This window comes from Camelus bactrianus, chromosome 32 (assembly GCF_048773025.1).
Source record: "Camelus bactrianus isolate YW-2024 breed Bactrian camel chromosome 32, ASM4877302v1, whole genome shotgun sequence".
Classification (NCBI taxonomy): domain Eukaryota; kingdom Metazoa; phylum Chordata; class Mammalia; order Artiodactyla; family Camelidae; genus Camelus; species Camelus bactrianus.
The window spans coordinates 6,832,846-6,857,060 of record NC_133570.1 but is presented as its reverse complement, the minus strand read 5'-3'; the positions used below and the strand labels follow the sequence as shown (position 1 = coordinate 6,857,060).

The 24,215-nt window shown below is 50.4% G+C and overlaps 1 protein-coding gene across 5 annotated transcripts in view; it reads right to left on the bottom strand.

The window, feature by feature from the left end:
* Positions 1–188: 188 nt before the first annotated feature.
* The window catches only part of CAMKK2 (calcium/calmodulin dependent protein kinase kinase 2), a 46,878-nt gene continuing 22,851 nt past the window's right edge, over positions 189–24,215 (bottom strand). Inside the window, exons 7-17 of one of the 5 annotated variants that reach the window (XM_074356598.1) lie at positions 22,087–22,123; positions 16,839–16,860; positions 16,625–16,713; positions 15,299–15,498; positions 14,593–14,646; positions 12,626–12,699; positions 12,452–12,539; positions 11,207–11,335; positions 6,657–6,757; positions 6,128–6,170; positions 189–3,379 (exon numbers count right to left, since the gene is read on the bottom strand). In XM_074356598.1, the coding sequence (XP_074212699.1) occupies positions 3,215–3,379; positions 6,128–6,170; positions 6,657–6,757; positions 11,207–11,335; positions 12,452–12,539; positions 12,626–12,699; positions 14,593–14,646; positions 15,299–15,498; positions 16,625–16,713; positions 16,839–16,860; positions 22,087–22,123 (1,002 nt within the window). In that variant the 3' untranslated portion in view covers positions 189–3,214. Of the gene's footprint in view, positions 3,380–6,122; positions 6,171–6,656; positions 6,758–11,206; positions 11,336–12,451; positions 12,540–12,625; positions 12,700–14,592; positions 14,647–15,298; positions 15,499–16,624; positions 16,714–16,838; positions 16,861–22,086; positions 22,124–24,215 lie in introns of all 5 variants that reach the window. The other 4 variants (XM_074356602.1, XM_074356600.1, XM_074356599.1 and 1 more) reach the window with 4 other exon arrangements.

Below are 24,215 nucleotides of genomic sequence, written 5' to 3'. Positions count from 1 at the left end.
GGACCACACTGAGGAGTGAGGTACTAGGACATGCTTAAACTAGGGATTTGCTGAGTCCATCAGCCCTGACTTGGGCATTTGATCTCACTGTCAGCCTAAGGAAGGAAAACAGACTTAAGGACAGATGACCTAGAGAGCACTGACTTAATTAAACCAGACCAACAAAAACATTCCAAAGAGGCCCAGGCTTTGCACCATTCTGCTGTCTGTTTATTTCAAGTTTACAGAGAAGCTTAAACATTTGTGGAAAAACACCAAAGGCTTATTTTTCTCTTAAGTTCATGTACTTTTTAGTGATAAATACACAGTATTTAACTTTGTACACCTGATAAAAGGAAAATGCATAGTAGAAAGGATCAGGAATAAAACAGAAGCATCGGGCATGAAATCAATCACAGAATAGAAAAGTCAGCAGTCCCACGAAACTCGGCCCGTAAAGCTGGAGAGAAAATGGGAACCGACAACCCGGAAACCTTCCCTAGCACCTTGGAAGCGAGTGGAAGTCCTGGTTCTCCCCTGGCAATGTGAGGCTCCCCTTTGGAAGATGGCTGAGAGTGACAGGTCGAGCCGAGGTGTCTAAATGCACTGTTATTTGCCTCACGGGAAAGGCCAGACCAGTGTGGAGACGGCCTCTCCGGCCCCAGGTGCCGACAAGGGGCTAGATGAGGCTTTATGGGGGCCCTGGCCAGGCTGCAGAACAGACGGGGAAGTGGAACAGGGCGGGAGAAAGATGGGTGGAGAACGTGTGCTTCCTCAAGGCCACAGCGTCTTCCACCAGATTGGTCCCACAGATGAGCCAGGAGTGGAAGAAAAATGGATGGGCATCCTTTCTGCTCACCTGGAAAAGCTGCTCATAATAGCTCCTGCTCTTTCCTGACCAAGCTGGCTTTTGAAAAGTCAACGTTCGTGCTCTAAGGATGGAGACAAACCCCAAGAGTCTGGGCTCCAAGTAGCTCTGATGCTTTATGTTACATGCTCTCTCTGTTTATACTTCTCACAGTGGGGCGATTCCTTTCCACAGCCTTCTTTGGTGTTTCTTGGTGGAAAAAAAAAAGTAATGAACACGGGCCTCCCCCAGCCCACCCACCTAAACAGCTGGGTGCTGCCTGATCACTGGCATTCCCATATGAAATCTCAGACGGAGAGTTTCGTGCTGGGAGACACGGCACTGCCCCCATGCGGCTGTGTAAACGCAGGAGGGCTTCTGCAGAGGCTCTGCCTGCTGCCTGCCCTCCCCGGGCGGGCCCCTCGGCCAGGCCGGAGTCCACACAGACAAGGGGGCACTGAGACTAAGGGCTGGGTGACTTGAACCATGGCAAGGTGCTTATTGCAAACTAACCAGACCCCACTTGCTCCCAGAAGGGGTAGAGCCCAAAAAGGTAAACAAGCACAGGAGGCAGGAGGAAGTACCAGGTCACAGAAAGCAAGCAAGCAGGCCAGAGGACCCTCCACCAGATGGGTGTTCTTTGCTCTTGGAAACCAGCACTCCCTAATTCGGTACTGCTTAAAAGATAGCAAGAAAAGCCTGGCTAAATGACACTCAAGAGCTTACGAAGATGGATGGAAGCCAAGAATGCCCGGGCTCTGTGAATGCGCGGGGCAGGCGGCACGTGGCCTGTCTCTGTCTCTCTGCAAAAAGTCCTCATGCCAAGGCTGATCAGACAGAAACTACAGGAAGGCATGTCCTTCTGAGCCCAATTACTGACACTGTTTCCCCCAAGTCAGATTCCACAAAGCACAGCCCCCAAGGCAAAGTCCTTCCGGGTTTCCTCCCTCTTGAACTTCACACTCACCCACGTGCGGCTCTGGAAGAAGGTGCATTTAAACTGCAACCACACCTCTCAATGTTAGTTGGAAGTCAAAAAGGTAAACCTTTTCTTCTGGACTTTCGGCTACCAAAGGGAACTTCCGGTGCCAAGTCCCGGTCCCCTTGGACCCCAAGGACTACTCTATGTTTCAACAATCTCTAAAAGGGTGCCCCAGAGTTATTGTGCAGATTCTAACAGAGCTTTGCTGGTAAGGGTGGTCATTTTTACCTTGGTTAAATGAAAGTATCTCCTAACTGGCCATCCAGAAACTGGATAAGTGTTTCACTGACTATAACAATCAGCTAGTATTTAAGAAGAAAACAAAACCTTAGCAGTTTCTAGAATACACAGGTGATAAGCTGAGCTGCTAATATACAGGCACAGAGTTCATTGGCTCTAACTCCGATCACATACCTGAAGCCGTGGGCTGTATCTTGGCAGCTCTAAAGGAACTGCCCTGGAGTTCAGACTAGTTAGAGAATTCAAAGTATTTCTTTGTGGTTGTTAACTCTTAAGCCATGTAATGTACATGGAAGTGTAGGATTTCACCCTGAAGTTTTTGTAATTTAACAAGAGATTTACCAGAGCTCCGTCAACTATTTAAGAAAAACTTCAGCATTGAGTGGCCGTCATAAAGACACAAACTTGTTCAGTCCTTTAGGGCAAACCTGTCCCACCACAACCACCGAATGCCCTTCTGCGGCTGGAAAATCCCCTCTGCAAAGAAGCTATTAAACAAACGTCAAGCCCTTTCTGTTTTCCTGACTACAACTCTACTCGTTAAGAAAATTTAAAGTCCTCCTCACAAATAAGTTTGCATGGAAGCTCTCTGCAGCTACTGAGGGCTAGCCCTATCCTGACTCCTGGAGTCCACAGTTCTGGAAGGTGCCACAGTTTGGGTTTTGAGGTTTGGGGTTTTGCACGAAGTCACACCCTCTCTTCCTCTCTCTTTCAAATGCAGCGAGTGTGGTCTCAGACCACACCACCAGAGTTTTCTGCCACCTCTTCCCGATTTTCAAACCCCACACACATTCAGTTGGTACACCCGACATGATTCTGAGTTCACAAGGAAGGGTTTTTGGCATAAAAACGTTTTAAAAAGCAGTTGTTCCCAAATACACGTGGCTTTGGGTCTGCAACTCCTCACACCTGCCCATTCAGCCAGCCAGCGGCCGAGGTTGATGTCATGGAGTCGAGTCTTTTTTTTTTTTTTTTTTTTTTGTCCCCTTTAAAACGACAAAGAAATCAAACAAATGAAAAGAAAAAACAACCAGAGATGACGGTCAAGGCTCTACACACGTGCTCGGTTTCCGTAAGACATGCTGCTATGGAAACGCAGGGCTCGCGGCGTGCAGCCTGCAGAAGTGAGACGCCGTGCATGCGAGGTCGCGGTCAGGTGCGGGCAGCTACTCCATCACCTCGTCCGGCCGCAGAAGATGCGTGCGGGAGCGGGAGCTGGGGCCCAAGGCCCCCCAACTCTCCACGCGAGGGCCGCCTTTCACAAGAGCACTTCCTCCTCCCCCACGGGGGCCGGGTCGGGGCCCCGGAGGCTGTCCTGGCTGCCTTGCTTCCTGCTCACCAAACAGAAAACCGAAGTTAAGACCCAGGGTAATGCTGGCCCAGCCCTGAACCGGCATCTGCAACGTCATTTCCTTAACTTCTTTTGGATTCTCTCCCCCCTTTTTCTTGCTTATGTAAAAGTTTCAAAGGAGACTCTGTACCCCTCTGTAAATGGAAAACCAGCATCAGGTGCCAAACATAGCAAGGAGCTATAAAAATAGATACGAACCTATGGTCCTAACACCTAAAATCAGGGCACATATGGTAAGCTGTGCGGCCCCACACTGGGGCCTGTTCAGCGAGGGTTTTAGGTACTTCCCCTCCCCACCCCTCCCCTTAGGCTATAAGCTCTTGCACAGCTGTAACTGTAACATCTGTCTTCAGTCCCCAGGTGAACTTCTTGGGGGCAGCGAGCAGGACACCCTGACTTGGCCTGGCACATAGCCAGCCTTCAGAAATGGTTGTCAACAGAACTTCCCCAGCACACACGGCGCCCGCGATCCCTCAGATGGAGAGAAGGGCCCTCATCTTGGCTCTGTGTGATCAAAGCAGAAGAGACCAAGCTGGTGGGAAGAAGGGTCCTCCTGTCCCCGAGAAGCCATATCGTAAAGCACTCCCAGCCAGAGCTGCCCAGGTGGCAGGCATGGGGGAGTGATGGGAGATGTGAGGGGAAGTCCCCTTTGCCATCATCAAGCAAAGACTGCCCCTTCTGAGGAAAGCCGTCGGGCTTGCCACGCAGGATTAGTATCTATCGTATGCCCCTGGCCAGACGGGGAACTGTCCTTGCACGAGGGAAAGGCCAGTGTGATGTCTGCACATCCCAAGGAAAAAACCCCTTTAAAAATCACACTCATTGGCTTTCATGTTTCTGCCAGAGAATAAGGGGTCAAGTCTCCAAGGAGGAGAGCTGTAACTAGATGTCCAATAAGGCCCTCGCTTTCTGCCCTACGGCTGCCTGCTCATGCTGGCTGGTCTCACTGCAGATGGCTGGGGGGCCACGGGCCTAGGGCCCCTGACGGCTGACTAAGCCCCAAGAGCTCCAGAGTGCTGGACCACTGGGACAACCGAAGCATCCACCTGCGAGCCGAGGACAAGGGCAGGTAATAATCCCCACGTGCTGCTGGGGCTGCAGGTGAGGGAACAGACAGGCAGTAAAGTCCTTCGGGCCAATCTCAGTCTTCGGTGTCATGCAACTGTGATCACATTAAAAATGAAAAATGAAACAAAATGGGAGGCAAACGCTAAAACGGAGATCAAGGAGAGAAGGATCAAGTTAAGGCGAGCCCATTAGGCTTCACCCTGTCACCCAGTGAGGCTCAAACGGCAGGCGGGGCCACCCCGTCATCTGGCTGCAGAGACATCTGGGAATATCTTGGCAGGATGGGAGGCAGCCTTCTCCGGCTGTGGATGATTGGCTCTGATGCCTAACTGCTGCTTTCCCTGCTCCAGAGAAGCATAAATAATCCCCAAATGGTCTTCCTACATTACCGTAGAAGCCCCCGACTCCCATGGTATGCGCAGCCAACACGTTTCATCTCATAGGCCAACTACTAACAAATAGAAACAGCTGCGGCTTGAACAAGAATGTACAGCTTCTTCATGTGTGAGAGCCCCAAAGTGGAAACAACGCCTGCCATTGGATGAAAGAGGAATCAAATGTGGGTCCGTCCATACAATGCAACATGACTCAGCCATAAAAAGGAATGAGGGTCTGACCCGTGCTACACCATAGATGAACCTCGAAAATACTACACTGAGTGAAGGAAGCCAGACACACAGGCCACATACTGTATGATTCCATTTACAGGAAATGTCCAGAATAGGCAAATCTACAGAAATGGAGAGCAGATCAGTGCTGGCTGGGGAATGGGGGAGTTGAGTGGTGACAGCTAAGGGTGCAGGGTTCCTTCTTGGACTAATGAAAGTGTTCTAAAACTGATTGTGAAGGTTACACAGCTCTGAATATACTAAAAACTATTGAATGATACACTCTAAATGGGTGAATTGTATCTCAATAAAGCCAGTTTTAAAACAGAAATAGTTGCGTGGAGCTCCCAGCTGAGAATGCGGTGGCAAGCTGGGCACAGTGAGGAGGGTACTAGGATTGTTATCCTGCCACAGGCACAGGCGGGGGGCGGGGGGGGGGGTGGACAGACAGGTATTTGTCATCTCAGTGTTACAGGGACAAAATTCTCATCTGTCCTGGGAGGTGCCGCGGAGCTGGGTATGTGTTCAGAAGAGGATGGCTGACTCTGGGGCAAAGGTCCAGATCTTCTCCAAAGGCAGGGGACTCACATTCATGTGCAATACGCTGCAAGGGGGACTTATTTTCCAGGTCTTAACCCATCAGACAAAAAAGGGTGGACGCTGGAGAGCCTTGAGTGCAGCATGCCTGATCTGTGCTCTGACCACTGACCCAGAGCAGGGCCAGCCCCGGGCTGCGACTCAGCTTCAATGCCATTGACGTGCACTGAGCATATGTGGACCCAAGACCTGGGTGAGTTTACAGGCATTCCAGGTGGAGCGCCATGCACCCGCAGCCCCAGCCCACATGCACGACCCGCCGTCCAGTCCAAACCCCTGGATGCCCCCTTGTTTTCATTCTGGGTCCAGAGGCCCAAGGTGAGCCTGGGCGCAGCAGCCCAGGCCAGAAGGAACGTCCGCCTGGGTGGTGATGCCCCGTGCTCTGCAGCTGCCCCCGCCCCCAGGCCCCGGCAGAGGCTAAGGCGCAGGCAGGCAGACAGGCAGGCAGGCGTTACCTTGGGCTCAGACAGGGGCTCACACTCCCTGGTGGGTTTTTTGCTGGAATTGCCAGAAGGGAGGGAAAAGGGAAGTGAGAAGGGACACTTGGGAAGGAATGTTCCCACCCCAGAGACACTCAGACCCAGACCACCAGCTTCACAGAGCTGTTGCCAGGGTGATTCGGAGCAAGACATCTCTCTGCTGTGAGACATCGGGTCCCGTGAGACTGGCCTTGCTCACCCATCAAAGGACCATCAAGCGTGCATGCTTTTGGGCCACAAAAGCACTTTCTGATTGTCAAACACTCCTCTCCCCAGTTCCAATGCAAGTTCCCCTGAGAAAAGTAAAACCTCCCTGTGGATTAGCTGTCAGCAAACGGGGCGGGCTGAGCCCAGGGTGGGGCAAAACCAAAGCCAGCAGCTGCTTGATGTCCCCAGTGTGCCCGGTGGGCTGGTCTGAGTCTTCCGGATGTCACCGCTGCGGGGATGGGCCCACACAGTGTGGCCCCCAGGCCCCTACCCCAGAGCAAGGCAGGTGGACACTCACGTGAGCAGGTTTCCAGGCGCTGACAATGAGCGCTCCTCCCGCCGGCTGCCCTCAAACGGGTTCCCGAAGGAGCGTTTTCGTATCATGGTCTTCACCAGGATCTGAAGGAGAGAAGAGGAGGCTGGGCCGCCTAGGGGAGAGTCCAGGCAACACCCTCCCCCCCGCCACGCCACAAGCCCTCTTCCTTTCTCGCCCCGCCCCCTGCCGGCTCCCAGGGCTTGTGGCTGGCAGCAGGCCTTCGAGAGACACTGGGCAGCATTCCTCCCACCCGGGATACAGAAGCCCAAGCCATCACCAAGTCTGACTGGCCTGCTCCCAAAATCTTCCACAGCTCCCTGGCTGCCAGCAAAATTAGGCCTAAGCTCCTCCGTCTGCCATTCAAAGCCTGTCATAATCTAGTCTTGGCCTACCTGACCAGCAGGGGACCCTGTGCTCGAGGAGAGCTGGCCTGCACTGTGCCCCCAGGACAGGTGGTACCATCTGTCTCACCTGAGCCATCGCTGGATGTGCCTTCCTGGCCCATCAACACATTGCATCTTCAAGGCCAGGCCTTTATTTTCAGTGAAAGCCATCTACAACTGCCCCATCAAGAAACCAACTACTGCTTCCCAGGTCTAATCTGAGGGGAGGGGGGCCGCTGTCCTTTTAACTGAAATGTAATTCATACAGCATACAATTCATCATTTTCAAGTGTGCAATTCACGGCTTTTAGTATACTCACATCACCACGATCTAACTTCAGAACATTTACATCACTCCAAAAAGGAACCCAGGACCCATTAGCAGTCACTAGCCATTCCACCCTCCCCCCAGCCCCGGCAAACACCAATCTGCTTTCTGTCTCTACGGGTTTGTCTGTTCTCATTTCATCTAAGTGGAATCACAGTATGTGGCCTTCGGGGCCTAGCTTCTTTCATTCAGGATCATGTTTCCAGGGTCCATCCACGCTGTAGCATGAGTCATGGCCTGGTAATAACCCTCCACGTGGATATGCTACGTTTTGTTTATCCATTCATCCTTTGGTGGGCATCTGCATTGTTTCCACTTTGGGGCTACCGTGAATAAGGCTGCTATGAACATCTGTGTACAAGTTTTTACGTGGACATACTTTCCACATGAAATGCCTTCACTCCTCTTGAGTGTACACCCAGGAGTGGAATTCCTGGGTCACATGGTAACTCTACAATTCACATTCTGGGGAGCTGCCAGTTTTCTACCGTGGCTGTATCAGGTTACAGTCCCACTAGCAACACACAAGGGTACCAGTTTCTCAGGGGGCTGCATTTTAGTTGAGGATGGGAGACATATGCCTCAAAGTAAGAAGCGGGGAAGCATTCCAGGACACTGAGGGTGTCCAGTCCCCAGGCTGGGAGGCGTGAGGGCAATAGAGGGCAGAGGTCCCAAGTCCTTCTAAGTCAGAGGTGCTGGGAGCTGGCAGGTCCACTGTCGTGATGGGGAGCCCTGTGGTGCCCCTACCCCGCCCACGCTAGGCAGCTTGGTTCGGAAACACCTGAGGAGATCTTTGGGGAAAAGGTAACATCCCTCGATCAGGCCCCTCAGCCACTGCTCAGCTCCCCTCCTCTGCCTCCCAGCCTTCAGCTCACCCCTTCCTTTCTGAAACCCAGAGCTGATTCCCTCACTCACTGATGTGGAATCCCTCACCCACAGGGGTCTGGAACTTATTCTGCTAGCAGCCAGGGGGCCATGGAAAGTCCTGGCCTTTGGTGATGCTTTTAGCTGCAGTATTTGGTGAAAGAATTTTCAAGGAAATGGCCTCAACCCCCTGTAAGGCTCTGGCCCCACTACATGCAGAGCAAGATGTCTCTTCAAGCTGTTTCATGTACTGACTTAGCTTCTGGGTTTTTTAAAAAGGGCTTGCTGCTAAAAAGGAAGAAAAGTGTTTTTAAAAACACAGTGATTTACCAAAAGGTGGAAACACCCAAATGTCTTAACTACTGATGAATGGGTAAACCAAATTGCTCCATTCATGCAATGGAATACTATCCAGGCATAAAAAGGAATGACAGGCTACAATGTAGATGAACCTCGAAAGCATGATGCTGAGTGAAAGAAACCAAACACAAAAGGCCACACACTGCATGATCCTATTCATATGCAATGCCCAGAACAGGCAAATCTACAGAGACAGAAAACAGACTAGTGGTTGCCAGGGGCTGGGGGGAGAGGAGAAGGGAGTGACTGCTAATGAGGTTTCTTTTGGGACAATGAAAATGTTCCAGAACTATAGAGGGGATGGTTGCATAATATTGTAAATGTACTAAATGCTACTGTATTGTTCACTTTAAAATGGTTAATTTCATGTTACATGAATTCTACCTCAATTTAAAAAACAAGGGAAAAAAAAAAAACAAACACCAAGGCAGGGAACAAAGGCTGTGCCCCTTGACAAAGCACTCACGGTCCCTCACCTGCCAAGGCCTGTGCTCTGTGGTTCCTGGAACATGTGGGCCCCTTTCCTCTGAGCCTTTGTGGCCGTACCCTCCCTCCCCCGCCGTTAGACTGGCCTTCCTGGCCGTCAGTCCCCAGCGGAGGGACTATGAAGCTTCCCACTCCTGCTCCCCTCCATGTGATGGCACAAGAGGTTGATTCTTTACAGATCCATCTTTCTTATGAGGCCAGGACCCCACTTGGGCAGGCGCTGTATCTCATTCATCTCTGTAACCCCGGGCCCAGCGCACACCGGGTGCCAGGAGAGGGCCAGACCTCCCCACTCCAGCCCCTCCTTTGCAGACAGCTGCAGGGGCCCCCATGGTCCACTCTCCACGTAGGGTCTTCCCAAGGCCAACGCTGAGCATGCCACTTTCCTGAATCAAACCCTGCAAGGGCTTCCCAGGCCTCTTGGGATGAAGACTGAAATCTCTGCCATGGCCTCAGGACTTGTGTGGTCTGGCCCACCTCCTGTCCAGCCTTGTGTCACCCTCCTGCCACCTTCTTTGCCCGGCTTCAGCAGCCCTGCCTTCCTTGAGGCTTCTCGTGGGCCTAGCTCCCTCCTACCAGGCAATCACTGCCTTTGCTGTTCCCTCTGCCAGGAACAGCCGTACCCTTTACCCTCTCTTGGCCTGATTAACACCCCGCCGTCCTCTCAGTGCACATCCCCCAGGAGGTCTTCTCCAACCCACCACCTCGGCTGCATCCCCCCCGAGAGGTACACCTCACAGCCCCTCTGTGAGTTGCACATTTATTTATTGGTCCTTTACCGAGCGTCTGCAGGTACCATGTCACTTTTATTCACTAATGTATTCCCCCACTCCCAGCACAGGCCTGGGAAACCACTCAGCGTGCAAGAAGTGTTTCCTGAATAAAATGCCTATTTCAGACCTCCAGGGTCAGACGCCTTTTCTGAAGAACATCCCCAGCCTGCAACGGGATACCCCATGGCGGACACTGGGAGTCCGACAGCAGCTGCCTTTCCCACTATGGGTTCCAGACATGGGGGCAGTGGGTGGATGAGGAGGAGGGGGTCGGGTTGGTGAGTGTTCAACAGTGAAGGTCATGCAGAGGCCCCGGTGGGGGAGGAGAAGGAAGATGTGAAGGAATGCCCCACCCCTAGGGGCCCAGGTTTGGGAAGGAGAGAGAAAGTGTGTGGGGAAGCAGAGGGACAGGTGCAAAGCTGGGAGACAAGAAGCCAGCACTGGGCTCCTAGGGGCAGTCACTCGAGGCTGGACACTGCGTCTCTGCAGACAGCCCCACCAGTCCATCCCCTCCAGGAGCCCAGGGCCCTGCCTGACTGCTGGGGCCGGTGCTGGTCAAACACACCCAGAGCTTCTGAGGTGGCCGTGATGGGGAAACCCACTGGATTCTGCCCTTAGGACTGCTGCCTGGACCCTGGGCCCCTGAGGGTCCTAGTCTCCCTCCAGAAGCCAGACACCTTCCTGGGCAGAAGCTTGGCAAGTAGGTGATTCCCAGAGTCTCTGAGATCAGGCTGGAGGACTCCAATGCTGCCTCCTCCTTCCTGGGTCAGAACCCAAATGTAAGGCCATAAAAGGGGGCAGGAGATTCCTGAGCAAACTCCCGCCCTCAGGAGTCGGGAAGAGCTTTCTGAGGCATGGAAAGGGGAGCCCTGCTTCTAGCCCTGGGAGCTGCCCACATGGCAGATATGAGACGAGCTAAGCTGTCTGCTGTGGGGACTGAAGATCCGGCCCATGGGGATCCCATCTAGAGACCATGGCTCCAGCTCCCACCCCTGGTACCTGCCCTGGTCCTTCTCCTCCTGCTCCCCATGACATGCTCTGAAAGCAGGAATTCTGAAAGGGCAGTAGGATCCTTGCAGAGGGGCTACCCCTGTCTACAGTAACGGGAGGCCCAGCTGTAGACAGAACTCAAGCTAGAAGATGCAAGGGCCACCTGGCCTGACGTGTGACCAAGGCCCAGAGGTTGGTAGCTGGGGGCGAGGAGCAGACCTGGCCACCCCCTGACTCTCGGGCCCCATGTCTGCTTCTCAGTTGCCTGCCTGCATCCCGGCGTGCCCTTGCTGTGCCCGCCTCAGGCTCTCTGTCCCTGCTCTGGGTCACTGGTTCGTCCCGCCTTACCACGGTCGCCAGGCTGGGAATGTGTTTGACCGAATTCTCGACCTCCTCTTCGGTCACCTCGACCAGCGTGCAGTTCTCGTCCTCCGATGGCAACGGCTCCGCCCCGTGCCTCGTGACCCAGGGGTGCAGCTTCAACGAATGACAGGAGGGGTGAGGGGCGGGCGCAGCTGGCTCCCAGAGACCCTGCCAGTGAGCAGAGCCAGGGAGGGAACGCGGGAGGGGAGAGGCAGTGGCCAGAGGTCAGGCATTCAGGAGATCTGGCAAGCCAGGCAGAGGAGGGGGCGAGCAAGACGGGAGGAAATGTGGAAAAGACGGGAGACAGAGAATGGGAGGGAGCTCCGAGGCCGGAATGTGAGCAGGACTGGATTCCCCATCTGGCCCCCGGTCTCGGCAGAAGTGACTGGAATTTGCCATCTGCCTCGCACGGTTGCCAGAGGAGCACCCTCACTCCTCACCAACTCTCCCTGATGCCTGGAAGGCTCCGCTCAGAGTAGGCAGCATTGTCCCCACCTCACCGAAAGGGAAACAGAGGCTCGGGGTGGCACAGGGAGACCAGTTAGAAGGGCACAATCCGAAGAGGGTCCAGGCAGAGGTCTGCCCTCAACTACGAGCCCCTGGGGTCCAAGCCCTTATCTGTGACCTTCTGGGCTGTCTCCTCTTCAAATGCTAGTTAGCTGAGGTGCCTAAGAGTTCCCGAAGCAAATCTCTAGATTCCTTCAAGGTCCATGTGTGTGCATGTGGACTTGGTGGGGGTGTAGGGGGTGGACAGGGGTCTCTCCTAACAGTACTTCCTGCAACAGAGTGGAATTCAGCAGGCCAAAGTCAGAAGTGGAGGTCCAATTACTCACTAACTTCCTCCTACACTGCACTTTCTCAAAGAGACAGGCAGGGAGAAGGAAAGGACCCAGGATTTCACAGCCATGGAGTGGAGCACACAGAGGCCCTGGTCTGCTCCAGTCCGAGGAGGGTGGATGCCATCAGTCCAAGCCAGCTGGAGCGAGTGCTAACTGTTCGGCTGACAGCAGACCCCGCTTCCACAATCACAGTGAGCACAAATCCCAGATCCTCCCCCACCAGCCCCCCGCACCCCAGAGGCCCCAGGGCATGGGAGGGCGGTGGTGCCAAGGAGGGCGCAGCGCTGTAAACGGCGGGGCGTGGGGCCTGGCGGAGGCAGGGTTGAGCCAAACAATTCCAAGCAGAGCCCCGGGCGCACACCCCAAGGGGCAGCAGCAGCCCCCCAGGTACCTTTATCTCAGGCACCACGATCCTCGACTCCGGGTTCTTGTCCAACATGCGGGTGATCAGATCCTTCAAGTCCTCAGCTATGTCGGGCCTGGGGGTGGGAGACACATCAGGGGTGGGAGACGTCACCAAGGCCCCGGGGAAGAAACAGACTTGGGGTTGATAGGCGATACTCACTGATCTGGAAATTCCAGGGCCTGACTCTTGATCTTACTGTGTAAACACATGATCCGCTCATCCATGAACGGGCACTGCGAAGAGAGGTCAGGGACAGAGCCATCAGTGGCGGGCGCATCTGTCCTGCAAGAGCAGGCGTCACTCCACGCGGGTTACAGCAGAGAAATAAACGGCCCAGTGGCCCAGTCCAGGGAGGAAGCAGTTCCCATTCCCCAAAGATCTAAAAGGACCAGGAGTCTTTCCAGGAAGGCTAGAGCCTTCCCAACCACACTGTGGCTTTCTCCTGTAGCTCTGCTTTAATTTATCTACTTGTACAAAAGCAAACACTCTTCTTCACCCACCTGCCAGGTGACCAATGATAATACCAAGAAACAACACAAAAGATGCAGAAGCAGTGGTGATTTGTGAGGGCTTGGCCTTGGCCAGGCCCTGTACTGAGGTTTTGCAGAACCAACACTTCAGTGGCTGTTACCTCTGCCTGGAATGTTCTTCCCACCAGCATCTGCAGAGTTTGTTTCCTCCCATCATTCAAGTATCTGATCAAAGGGAGGCCTTCCTGAGCTCTAAAACAGAGACCCCCTCCACCTCCATGTGATTTCCCATCATAGCACCTTCCCCTGACGTTATATTACATTTGTATTTGTTTACTGTTTAACTCCTGCACTGGAACGTCAGCTCCAGGAGGGCAGGGATTTTTGCCTGTCTTGCTCACTGCTGACACCCAGTGCCCAGAAACATCTCTGGGACAAAGCAGGGGCTCAATAAATGCCTGCTGAATTAAGAACGCTTGAATTATTTCTGTTGATCCTCTCAGAAGCCATGAAAATAGTAAATATTATTCTCATGTTACAGAGGGGAAAAATGGAAGCTCAGAGAGGTGACGGATCCCAGGAATTGCAAAGCTGGGATTCAAGCCTGGACTGGGCTGAACCTGGAGCCTGTTCACGTACCACCTCCTGGGTGACAGGCCGATGCTCTTACTTGGCGGAAGGCCTGACCCAGGAGGAGTTCAGGTATTGTCCTGGAAAAAAGAATCTGTATGTGGGGTGCCCCAAAGTTGGAAGAGGTCACAGAAGGAAAATGACTTCACTAAGAGCAGGAACTTAAGAGTTTGGATTGCACAGGTGTATCCTTTTGACAGAACTTATTAAATAGTATACTTAAGGTCTGTATATTCTATTACATGTAAATTTCACCCCAAAATTAAAAATGAAAACAAATAGTGAGCTCTAGCTAATGAATGCATTCTGAAGCATTTTTAAAGAGGTACAATTCTTTCAAATTTGTTTATAATTGAAAATTTTCTAATCAAATGTTGGGTGGGGGGAGGAGATTATAAACTCCTTTACTTCCTCATGGGACCAGTTTCTTAAGCTTTCCTCAATAGAAGGACAAGCTCATGAACAAGAATATCCACACTTCTATTGCTCACATAATCAATCTGAACTTTAGAGTTAAAAATAGAAACCCTTAAATACCAGTAATATAAAAACAACAAAAGAACAACAAAAAATAAGGCAAAACAGCAATCCCTAAATCAATAATGCTAAAAGGGTTTTAACTTCCATTCCAATTCTATTCCTCCAACAACAGCTTCTAGAAACATTGTTGAGAAGAACATCAAAGCAGTTATTGGGCTCAGGAGGAAAGAGTGATTAGTGATGTCTGTCTCGGGTTTAGGAATGGGTAGAGGTGGCACTTTTGCTGTCCTCGCCCTAAACTCATCAACTACTGTATTTACAATCTCTAGAGACTCTGCCAATCCTTCTGTCTTAACAGCTTATTTTTTCACAGATATGACTATCATATACAGATTTGTACATCTGGGGAGGCATTCTTTTTCATATTCAGATCTCACGGTGGAAATACAATGAAATAACTTTTAAGTGAATAAGTACTATCTCCCTGCAAGGGTAACTCTTAATCCAAAGGGGCTACCCACAACACCCAGCAGACAGGCCTGTTACCTGGCCAAACACAAAGCAGTACAGCGTCACACCCATGGCCCAAACATCCAATGCCTGCAAGAAAAAGAGAGCTCCATGTGAGGGGACAAGGGGTGGTAAAGGGGGTCTTCTGCTTTCACCTATCCAGCATCCAATCCCCCAGCTTTCCTTTGGGGAACCATCTCTTCTTAACTTCTCATGGGAGTTTGGGTGGTGCTATTCCTGTCTCCCAACCCATGCCTCTGAATGGGCACGTGACTCAGGCCTGGCCAATAACAGCAACACTTTTCCCAGGCACAGTGATTGGTTCAAGATGGGCACATGACCCAGAACTGTCCAATGAGAGCAACACTTCCCCCAAGCACAGTGATTGGTTCAAGGATAGGCACATGATCCACACTGGGCCAATCAGAGCCAAATCCAGGATTTTTGCTGGAGCTCTTCAGAAAGAAAAATGCTCTTTCTATTGAGGCTGGTAAACGGGCAGAAAGCAGCCTGGAGCTGCAGGTGACACATTCACCTGGGGAGGACAACAAACCAGGAAAACAAAGCTGAGAGATGGAGAGACAGTCCTATTTGAATACCTGGAGCCAAACTGACCCCACTCTTCATCCATATGATCCAGTGGATTCACTGTTTAAGCCAGTTAGAGCTGGATTTTTGTCACTTACAACTGAAAGGACCCTAGCACCGCAGAACTCTGCATCACGGGCAGGTCCAAACCTACCTTCCCAGAGAAGATCTTCCGGGTCTCCGAGAGCGACTCTGGCGCCATGAAGGCAGGCGTGCCCACAGTGTTAGAGAGGAGGGCGTCGCTGCCCTTGAACTCGTTGCTCACACCAAAGTCTGCAATCTTGATGTGCCCATCTTCTCCGACCAGGAGGTTTGAAGGTTTGATGTCCCGGTGGATGATCTTCTGGTAGTGCACTGAAGGCAAGGTTGACGCAGAATGGGAGAGAGGGGGCAGAAAAGCCATGTGAGGAGCCCCACGTGGCCCACACCGCCCAGAGACAAAGGCATGGACCCCTCTGTTCTCCCACAGCCCCAGGCCCTTCCCAAAACTGCTGAACAGCCACGGCTCTGAAAGATAAGGGGAGTGTCCCTAACGTTCTCCTGTCCCCCAAATTGAGGAGCGAAACACCGCCTGCCAACAGCAACTGGTAATCACCAGCAAAAGTCTAAGTCATCAGTGACAGTGCTTGGAGAGTTTTTGTTGAGCTTGGCTCCCAGCTGGAAGCCTCAAGACTTGTGACAGTCAACTATTTTCATTTACTAATGCCATCACTCAACCTGTTCACCAAGCCAGCAATGACTGGGAAGCAGGTCGATTTGAAGTGTGAAGCACAGCAGGACTGGGGACTTGGCTAACTGTTCCTGCCTGCACGTCAGCCCACGGGAGAGGACAATCTTATGGTCTGGAAGATGCAACTGTGTTTCCGTGATGATGATGACAATGATGAAATGATGATACCAGTAACAAAAGCAGCAGCTGCCTCTGCAGAGTGCCCAGTCTGGGGCCTTGCCCTGTGTTAAGTCCTTCCCATTCACCCCATTTCAATCTCACAACAACGCTATATCATAGGCAAAGGGTATGAGTTAAAATGCTTAAAACCAGAAGCAGAAAGGACAGCTGCCAATAAGAACTACTGATGTACTGGCTGATTTCAAACCTGGTGAGAGATATTTTATTCCCATTTTACAGATGGAGAACCAAGGTTCCAGGAGGTTAACAGGACCCTAGGCTGTTGGGAATAAGGAACGATGCAAGTAGAGCCCCTAACAGTGCCTGGTACACATAGAAACTGCTAGATAAATGGTCACTATCACCATTGCTCTTAATTTTGCTGACTGGCTGGAAGGGTTTCTGCTAGCGAAGGCATGGCCCCGGGAGGGCTCTCTGCAGCCTTTCATGACGCTGCATCTCAAGACAATTTTGTTTGCTGCCCACCTCCCTGTGCTCCAGGAGGGAAATAAGAAACCCTCCACTTTCCATCCACTACCTGGAAATGCTAACCACCCCCAGGGTGAGAGTCCTCTCGCAGCCCTCGCTTACAGTACTCAATGCCTTTGATCAGGTCCTGGAAGTAGAAACGAGCCTGGTCTTCAGAGAGTGGTTTGAGGGTGGGCACTTCCATCACAGGCCTGAAAGGTCAATACAGGCATGAAAAGCAGATGCACACCAGCCCTTGACCCCTCTCACCACCTTTCTCAGTTCTGCAGCTCGAGAAGCTTCAGGCATCATACCTGCTGGGAATGGGGACACTCACCCTTGGTTGACCAGTTCAAACACTGTAGGATAGAGAAGGGGGTGAATGGTTACATTGGGAAACTGGAAATCCATCTTCCTCCCCCTCCTCCCCAACTCCCAGCAACCCCTAGAAACACAGAGAAACACTGAGACTGATATTGGGGCTGGGGAGAGGAACAGTCCACTGAATCAAAGCCACTGACGGTTCTGCTTTTCTGTTTTCATCGGGAGGCCAGGGGTCAGAGAGTTCTGGTGTCCCTGGGACACCTCTCATCTTCCTCTCATACCTCGGAGGTTCCAGGGATACGACTGATGCCAAGCCATGTCCTCTTAGTCACACCCAGGTCCTGAGCCACTTTATGCCAAAGAACAAGCCAAAGGGGACACAGCCCAGACATCACTTAGGCACAGGGAAGTAGCCCTATGCAACTTCTGAACCCTAGCAAAGTTTCAGTTCAAGAAAGAGCAGCAACAGGTTTCACTGACTCCTATCACATTTCCCAAGCTTGCAGGCCCCGTCAGGCTACAAACCAAGAACTGTTGAATAATATTGTTTCAACTCCTCCAAGCCTCTCAGATCAGCTGGCCCTCCAACCCTTTCCTGCAAGTCTCAATCCAAACCAAGACTGAAAGTTGGAGGTGGGGGTGCAGATCTCAGCACCACAAAGGCCAACTTAACCTGTTCCTCCCAAACAGGGACCCCTCTTGACTCACATTCACACTCAACAAGCAAATGCCTCACCACATGCCAACTTCCGCCCAGCCCTGTGTATGCGGGGACCCTCCTCACCAAGTATTAGAGAAATCATATTCAGGGAATGCACAATCTTTTTGTTGTTGGTGGGGAGCTGGTTCATGTTTTGCATTTCCAAAGGCTGGGGTGACATTTTTAGAACATAAGACTATTTTAAAGTGCATAATTCAGTGGCATTCAGTATTCCATGTCCTCCAGCGCAACCATCGCCTTCATCTACTTCCAGAACATTCTCAGCCTCCTGAAAAGAAACCCTGTGCCCACTCCCCACACTCCCTCCCCACAGCCCCTCACAACCACTAATCTGCCTTCTGTGTCTATAGATTTGCCTATTCTGAACATTTTATATACATGGAATCATATAATATGTGATCTTTGAAGACTGGCTTTTTCATTTAGCATGTTTTCAAGGTCCATCAATGTTGTAGTGTGTATCAAAATCAGTTCTGTGTTCCTTTTTATGGCTGTATAATATTCCACAGTGTGGAGATGCCACATTTTGTTTATTCATTAAGCAACTGATGAACATTTGGGTCATTTCCACATTTTGGCTATTGCAAGTAATGCTGCTATGAACATTCAGGTACAGGCAATCATGTACAAGCATTTGTGTGCATATCTGTTTGCAGTTCTCAGGGGTATATACCTAGGAGTGGAATTGCTGGGTCATGTGGTATAGTTACTTTAATTTTGCTCTGCTTAAACAAATATAACTGGAAATATAAAGTTGTACTTTAGGAAGTGAAAAAACAGCACAGTGGATTTCAAAATCCAGCGGAGGATGACTCTGGAGTTGTCTCTTGTTCTGGAATCATCTACCCACATTGGAGTTTCTTTTGGAAGAAACCAAAGGTTGTTTCAAAGCTGTCCAAAGGGTGGCCAAGGGGAAAGAGCCAGCTCCTCAGACAAAAAAGAAGGCTTAAAAGTTCTGACTAGAAAAAGGACTTAACTCCCCAGCGCCCCACCCTGTGTTTAGGTTCATCAACCAGCGTTGGCCAGACCCAAGTTGGGGCACATCTACCTGGCTTTGGGCTGTAGTTAGAAGCCAAAGCAATAGCATTGAAGGTAAGGCTTCCACAGACAGACAGGTGCACTGGTCCTCTCAGCTCCCACCCTGCCCACCTTAGTTATGTAAATCGTAACTTTCAAAAGCTGCTTCACGAATTTCTGTGCATCATAACTCAGTTGGCATGGGGGAAGCTGGCCTGTTGAAACAGGCCTGTTTTCTGTGACTAACAGTTTAACCCTTTCTGGGGCTGAGCAGTGGGCGGGAAGCTTTCAACCTCAAAATACTGATCAGGTTCTCTCCCCTTCGAGGGTCAGGCCTGCAGCTGTTGGAACTCTCGCTGGTAGCGGCTATCCGGCCTCACTTGCTGCCCTGTCTGCCCTTGCCACTCTCGGCTGTGGCTAGAAACTAAAAAATAACTGTGTCAGCATTTTTTCACAACCACTGGGATCACATCCCAAAAGTCAGTATGGTTCCTTCCCACACTGTCACCTCAAGTAGTGAAAAACTCCGACTATGAAGCTGCCTGGTACAAATGGCTTAGGAAATCCTTTTTGAAGCTTGGGTCACATTCTTTTCATACTCATTCGACTGCTCTGTACAAAACCTTCCAACGGCCCCCTTCTCACTCAGTAAAAGGCAAAGTCTTACAACGGTATAAAATGTCCTCTGCCATCTGGTCCCCACTGTCCCACACAAATGTCACCTCGAGGAGTCACTCCGTTTCCCAGTCCCCCAACCCAGGACTCCTGGCTCCCCTGATCCTGCTCAGGTTAGTTTTTTCCACAGTGTTGTCACCTTTGAAGCCTCTGCCTGAGACTTGGCTCTGAGTGTGTCTGTCCGTCCTCACCAGAGCAATAAAGAGCCCTGAGGGCAGGGAGGTTTGAGTTTTGTTCCCCAAAGAACCTAGAACAGGGCCTGACAAACCGTAATGTCTGTTGAATGAACAACCCACCTTTTTGGAAACAGCCCAAAGCCATTCGGTCAGGTCTGGGGCCCCAAGGGAGCAAATCATGCCGGGAGATGCCATTCCGAGCCAAAACTTATCTTTTACGTTTTGTGATTTCTTCTGTATTTCCCCAAACTTCACGTTTGCTTACAGGTTTGTAACTGGCCGTATCTATACACCACGCAACCTATTATTTCATACTTTTCTTTAAATTGCCTTAGTTTTAAAACTTTTAGCCTTATCCCAGGTAATGATATCCAAGAAATCATGAGTTGAGTGTGCTGACTATAGTTCTTCCTATATAATGGTAAATTAAATCTAAAAAAATTTTATATGTTTGTCCAGAGCAGGTGGGTATTACTCAGTGGCAAAGACATGCTTAGCATGCTCGAGGTCCTGGGTTCAATCCCCAGTACCTCCTTTAAAAATAAATAAATAAGGGCAGGGAGGGTATAGCTCAAGTGGTAGAGGGCGTGCCTAGCGTGCACGAAGTCCTGGGTTCGATCCCTAGTACCCCCTCTAAAAATAAACAAACGTAACAACCCACCCCCCACCAAAACTAAATAAATAAATGTTTGTCCATGTACCACCTAAAATCATTTCATATATTTAAAGTGGTGGTAGTACCACATTTTGAGAAACTACAATTCTGTAATGTTCATATTTTTATAATAAATGTTTCGTAATTTCTTTAAGTTAACATACTGGATGTTATTTACCGTGTAGCTTTTAAACTGCTTCTAAAGGAAGGTTTTTAAAGTTCTAAAATTTGAATAAGGACTGCACACTAGATGCTCTTAGGGAATTGGCACTACCTTTTTCAGGTGCATAATTACTGTTATGGTATTATGATCATGTAGGAGATACAGGCCGAAGTTTAGGGGCTGGAGGGTCAAGACGGTTCAGCAAAAAAAATACAGAGAAATGGATGGGCAGGTAGCTAGACTGATAAAGCAAATGTGATGGAAAGTTACTAACTGTTGAATCTAGGTGGTAGACATACAAGTATTCATTGTACAATTCTTTCAACTTTAAAACTTTTTAACATTTTTCATAATAAAAACCTGGGTGGGGGGATGAAAAATAAAATGTCCTAAACAACAGCATCCTTGGAATTGAACCACAGCAACTACCATAGGGGAAACCGAGCTCTGAGCTGTAGTTTCAACTCAGACCCAGTACTTTGTGATTAAGCACTCCTTGTGCAGCGAAGGATCATCCTGTGCTCATTCAGGACACATCTGGATTCCCGAGTGGGCTGGCCATGCCCACACCACTCATCTCCTTGATATCCCTCCTGGCTGACATCTGTCCCCACTCAAAATGCACCAACTCTGAATGTCCACCCAAGCCAGACATTACCAGGACATGTGACCTGTTGATCAAGCCTTTCTGGGCCTGATGGTCTGCTGTCCAGCTCTCAATCAGTCCTGTTCTCCCTTCCCTCATCAGCACTTATGCTGAGCGCTGACTGAGAGCTGCCCCACATCCTCTTCATTTTTAAAAAATGAGGTCTCTGAGGACACACCTGCAGCCTTCCATTTCTGTGTGCAATGCCCACACCCTTCGATGGCCCCCACAAGGCTCCAAATGCCCCACCATGGCCTCCCAGGCCCTCCCTCTTCATCCCCACCCACCTCTCCCTGGTTTACTCTGTTGCAGCCACATTTTTCTCAAACCATACTAAGCTCTCACCAGCCTTGGGGCCTTTGTACCTGCTGTTTCCCCTTCCTGGAACGCTCTTCCCCAGATGTAACAGGGCTGTGTTCCTGACATTCAGGTGCTAAATGGTCACCTCCGATCTGAAGTGATTTCTTTCACATCACCCTGTTTAATCTTCTTCAGAACATCTATCTGAAGTTGATTATCTGCTTTATGGTCGTCCCTCAGTACCCACGGGGAACTGGCTCCAGGAACCCCGTGGATACCAAAATCTGTGGATGCTCAAGTCCCTTACATAAAATGGTATAGTATTTGCATATAACCTACACACATCTTGTACACTTTAAATCATCTCTAGATTACTCATTATATCTAATACAATGTAAACACTATGTAAATAGTTGCCAGTGTATGACAAATTCAAGTTTTACTTTTTGGAACTTTCTGGATTTTTTAAAAAATATTTTTGATCCCAGTTGGTTGAATCTGTGGATGTGAAACCCTGGGACATGGAGGGCCGACTGTAGTTGCTGACTATGTGTCTTCCCCGACTAGAATGCTAGCTTCCTAAGAGCAGGGGCCTCATCTTTCTTACTCATCACTGCATCCTTAGTGCCTAGAATGATGCCTAACATACAGCAGGTACTCAATTACTATCTGCAAATGAAGGACTAGGACACCCAGAGAAAGCGCCAGCAAGAACACCCTCCCACCTCCTGATTCGAATCAGGGGTGCAGCCTTCTGGGTGGCTCACTGTGGGGTCCAGACGGAGCAGGAAAGGGAAAGCTGTCTGTGGTGGGAGAAGCCAGGGGCAGGGGATGCCTGGAGAGGACCCCTGGGCTTTGGCAGGTACAGTATCCTGAGCGAGGGTGGCAGAAGCCAAGGGCTCTCTTACCCATGTACAGATGGTCCTCATTGGGGTCATCCAGGACCTGTTGGCACAGCCACATGGAACAGGCCAGAGACAAGGAGCAGGGGGAGGAAGAGAGAGAAAGAAGACATGAGCAGGGAGGAAGCACCATCCCCATGACTGCATTTGCCAGCAGGAGGGCTGCGCTTTCCACCGGTTTTCCTAGTTAAGATAAAGGGCAGAGGAAAAAACCCAGAGCGTGCGATCCAAACGGCCATCTGGAAAGTAAGATCCTCACAGGTCCAAATCACCCAGAAAGGAGGTTACAAAAGGGAGGGGGCAGATTCCTCCCCTGGAAAATTTCTCAGCTTGAAAAAGAATCCCACCTGTCTCTTTGGAGACCAGGGACTGGTCCTTGGGGTGGAAATTCAAATCCTGTCCACACTCCTCCTGCCCCAATAGGAAATGACGCCTCCCTGCCTGGAACTGCCCTGGCGCTTTCTCTTTCTGTCTCTCTCTCTCTCTCTCTCTCTCTCACAGCCTTCCTGCTTTCATGTGATCACTATTTCTATCTTTCTCCCTCTCTCTGAAGGGCAGGCACCAGATTGTATCCACCTTGGTTGCTTCTGTGGTGCCCTGTAAGGACTAGGCACCTAGCAGGTGCTCAGGAAACGTCTGATGAATGGACAGGCAAGCTGGCAAAGAGCCTTGTTCGGTGGGGAGCCCACATGCCAAGGGCACTGGGGAGAAGGGAGATCCCGCCAGGACCCGGACACACGTGCAAACCCAGTGCCCTTGGGCTGCCTCTAAGATGGCTGACTCCAGCTTTTTGGAACTGTCTGTAATTTTTTTTTTTTTTAGTTAGTTGAAATTGTGAAACTCAGTGTGACAGGTGAAGATAGCTTCCAGCCATCATCTCTCTTCTTTTGGGGAGAAACAAAGGCAGGTTCCTTGCTAGCCTGGTCCTCCCACCTCTTTCCAAATCACACTCATATTCCCCAGCTACCCACGAGCCACAGAACAAGAGCCCTGAAAAAGAGATGGACCCAAAGCAGAGGCCCAGGACAGGCAAGCCAGCCTCCTAAGCCCTGCCCTTCGAGGAAAAGTCAGATCCAGGAACTTCCCTACCTAGAGTTCTGTACCCAGTGGGCCCCAGGCAAGGTGTGCCTAATGACTCTCACATGTACCAAAGGCAAGGATGTGCTCCCTCCAGTAAAGGCCTCCAGTCCTCTGCATATGCCATTCCTTCCCCTGCAGTCCCCTTCCCTGTCTTCTCCATCCAGGGAACAACAAAGGCCATCCCCTGAAAGCCTTCAGGCTGAGCTGGCTGCTCCCACTCTTTACTCTCATAGCACCTTGAAGGTACAGCCAATAAAGTACTTTATCACACACTGTTTACAAGTCCTTGTCCTCTGGACCAGAGGTACTCCAGATGTGGTCTGGGGACTTCTGGGGGTCCCCAAGATGCTTTCAGGGAGTCCATGAGAGCGAAACTATTTTCATTCTAAAACTCTAAAATCAAAACTATATTTGCCTTCTTCACTCTCATTCTCTACCGGTATACAAGGACTTTCCAGAAACCACATGACACGTGATGTCACAACAGGATGAATACAGAAGCAGATAAGAGAATCCAACTGTCTTCTATGAAGCCAGACATTAACAACAACAGCACCATTTGCAAAAATGTAAAACTACATCACTCTTCTCACTACATTTGTTTCAGAAAATAGTTATTTCTCTTTAAAAAATTATCACTTATGTTAATGTGTAGGATTATTGTTGTTTTTAAATGAATTAAAAAATAATTTTTAAACTTCTCAGTCTTAAATTTGAATGTGATAAACAGTAATAAATATAAACCCCACAAGCAAAAGTTTTTTGGAGTCTTCAATAATTTTGAAGAGCATAAAAGGGCCCTGAGGCCAAAAAGGGTGAGAATTGCTGCTCTGGAGCAGGGTTGGCGAACACCAGCATGCAGGTGCTCCATCTGTTCTGTAAGTAGAGTTAATCCAAACACAGCCAGGTCCATTGGTTTCCCTGCGAGTGGCTGCTTTTGTGCTACAGCTACACATGCATAGGAGAAAGAGAACCAGCTCCAAAAACACAGAAATGGGTGAAAGGCAAGCCTCGGTATCCTTCTGAGTCTCAATTCCTTCATCTCTACAATGGGA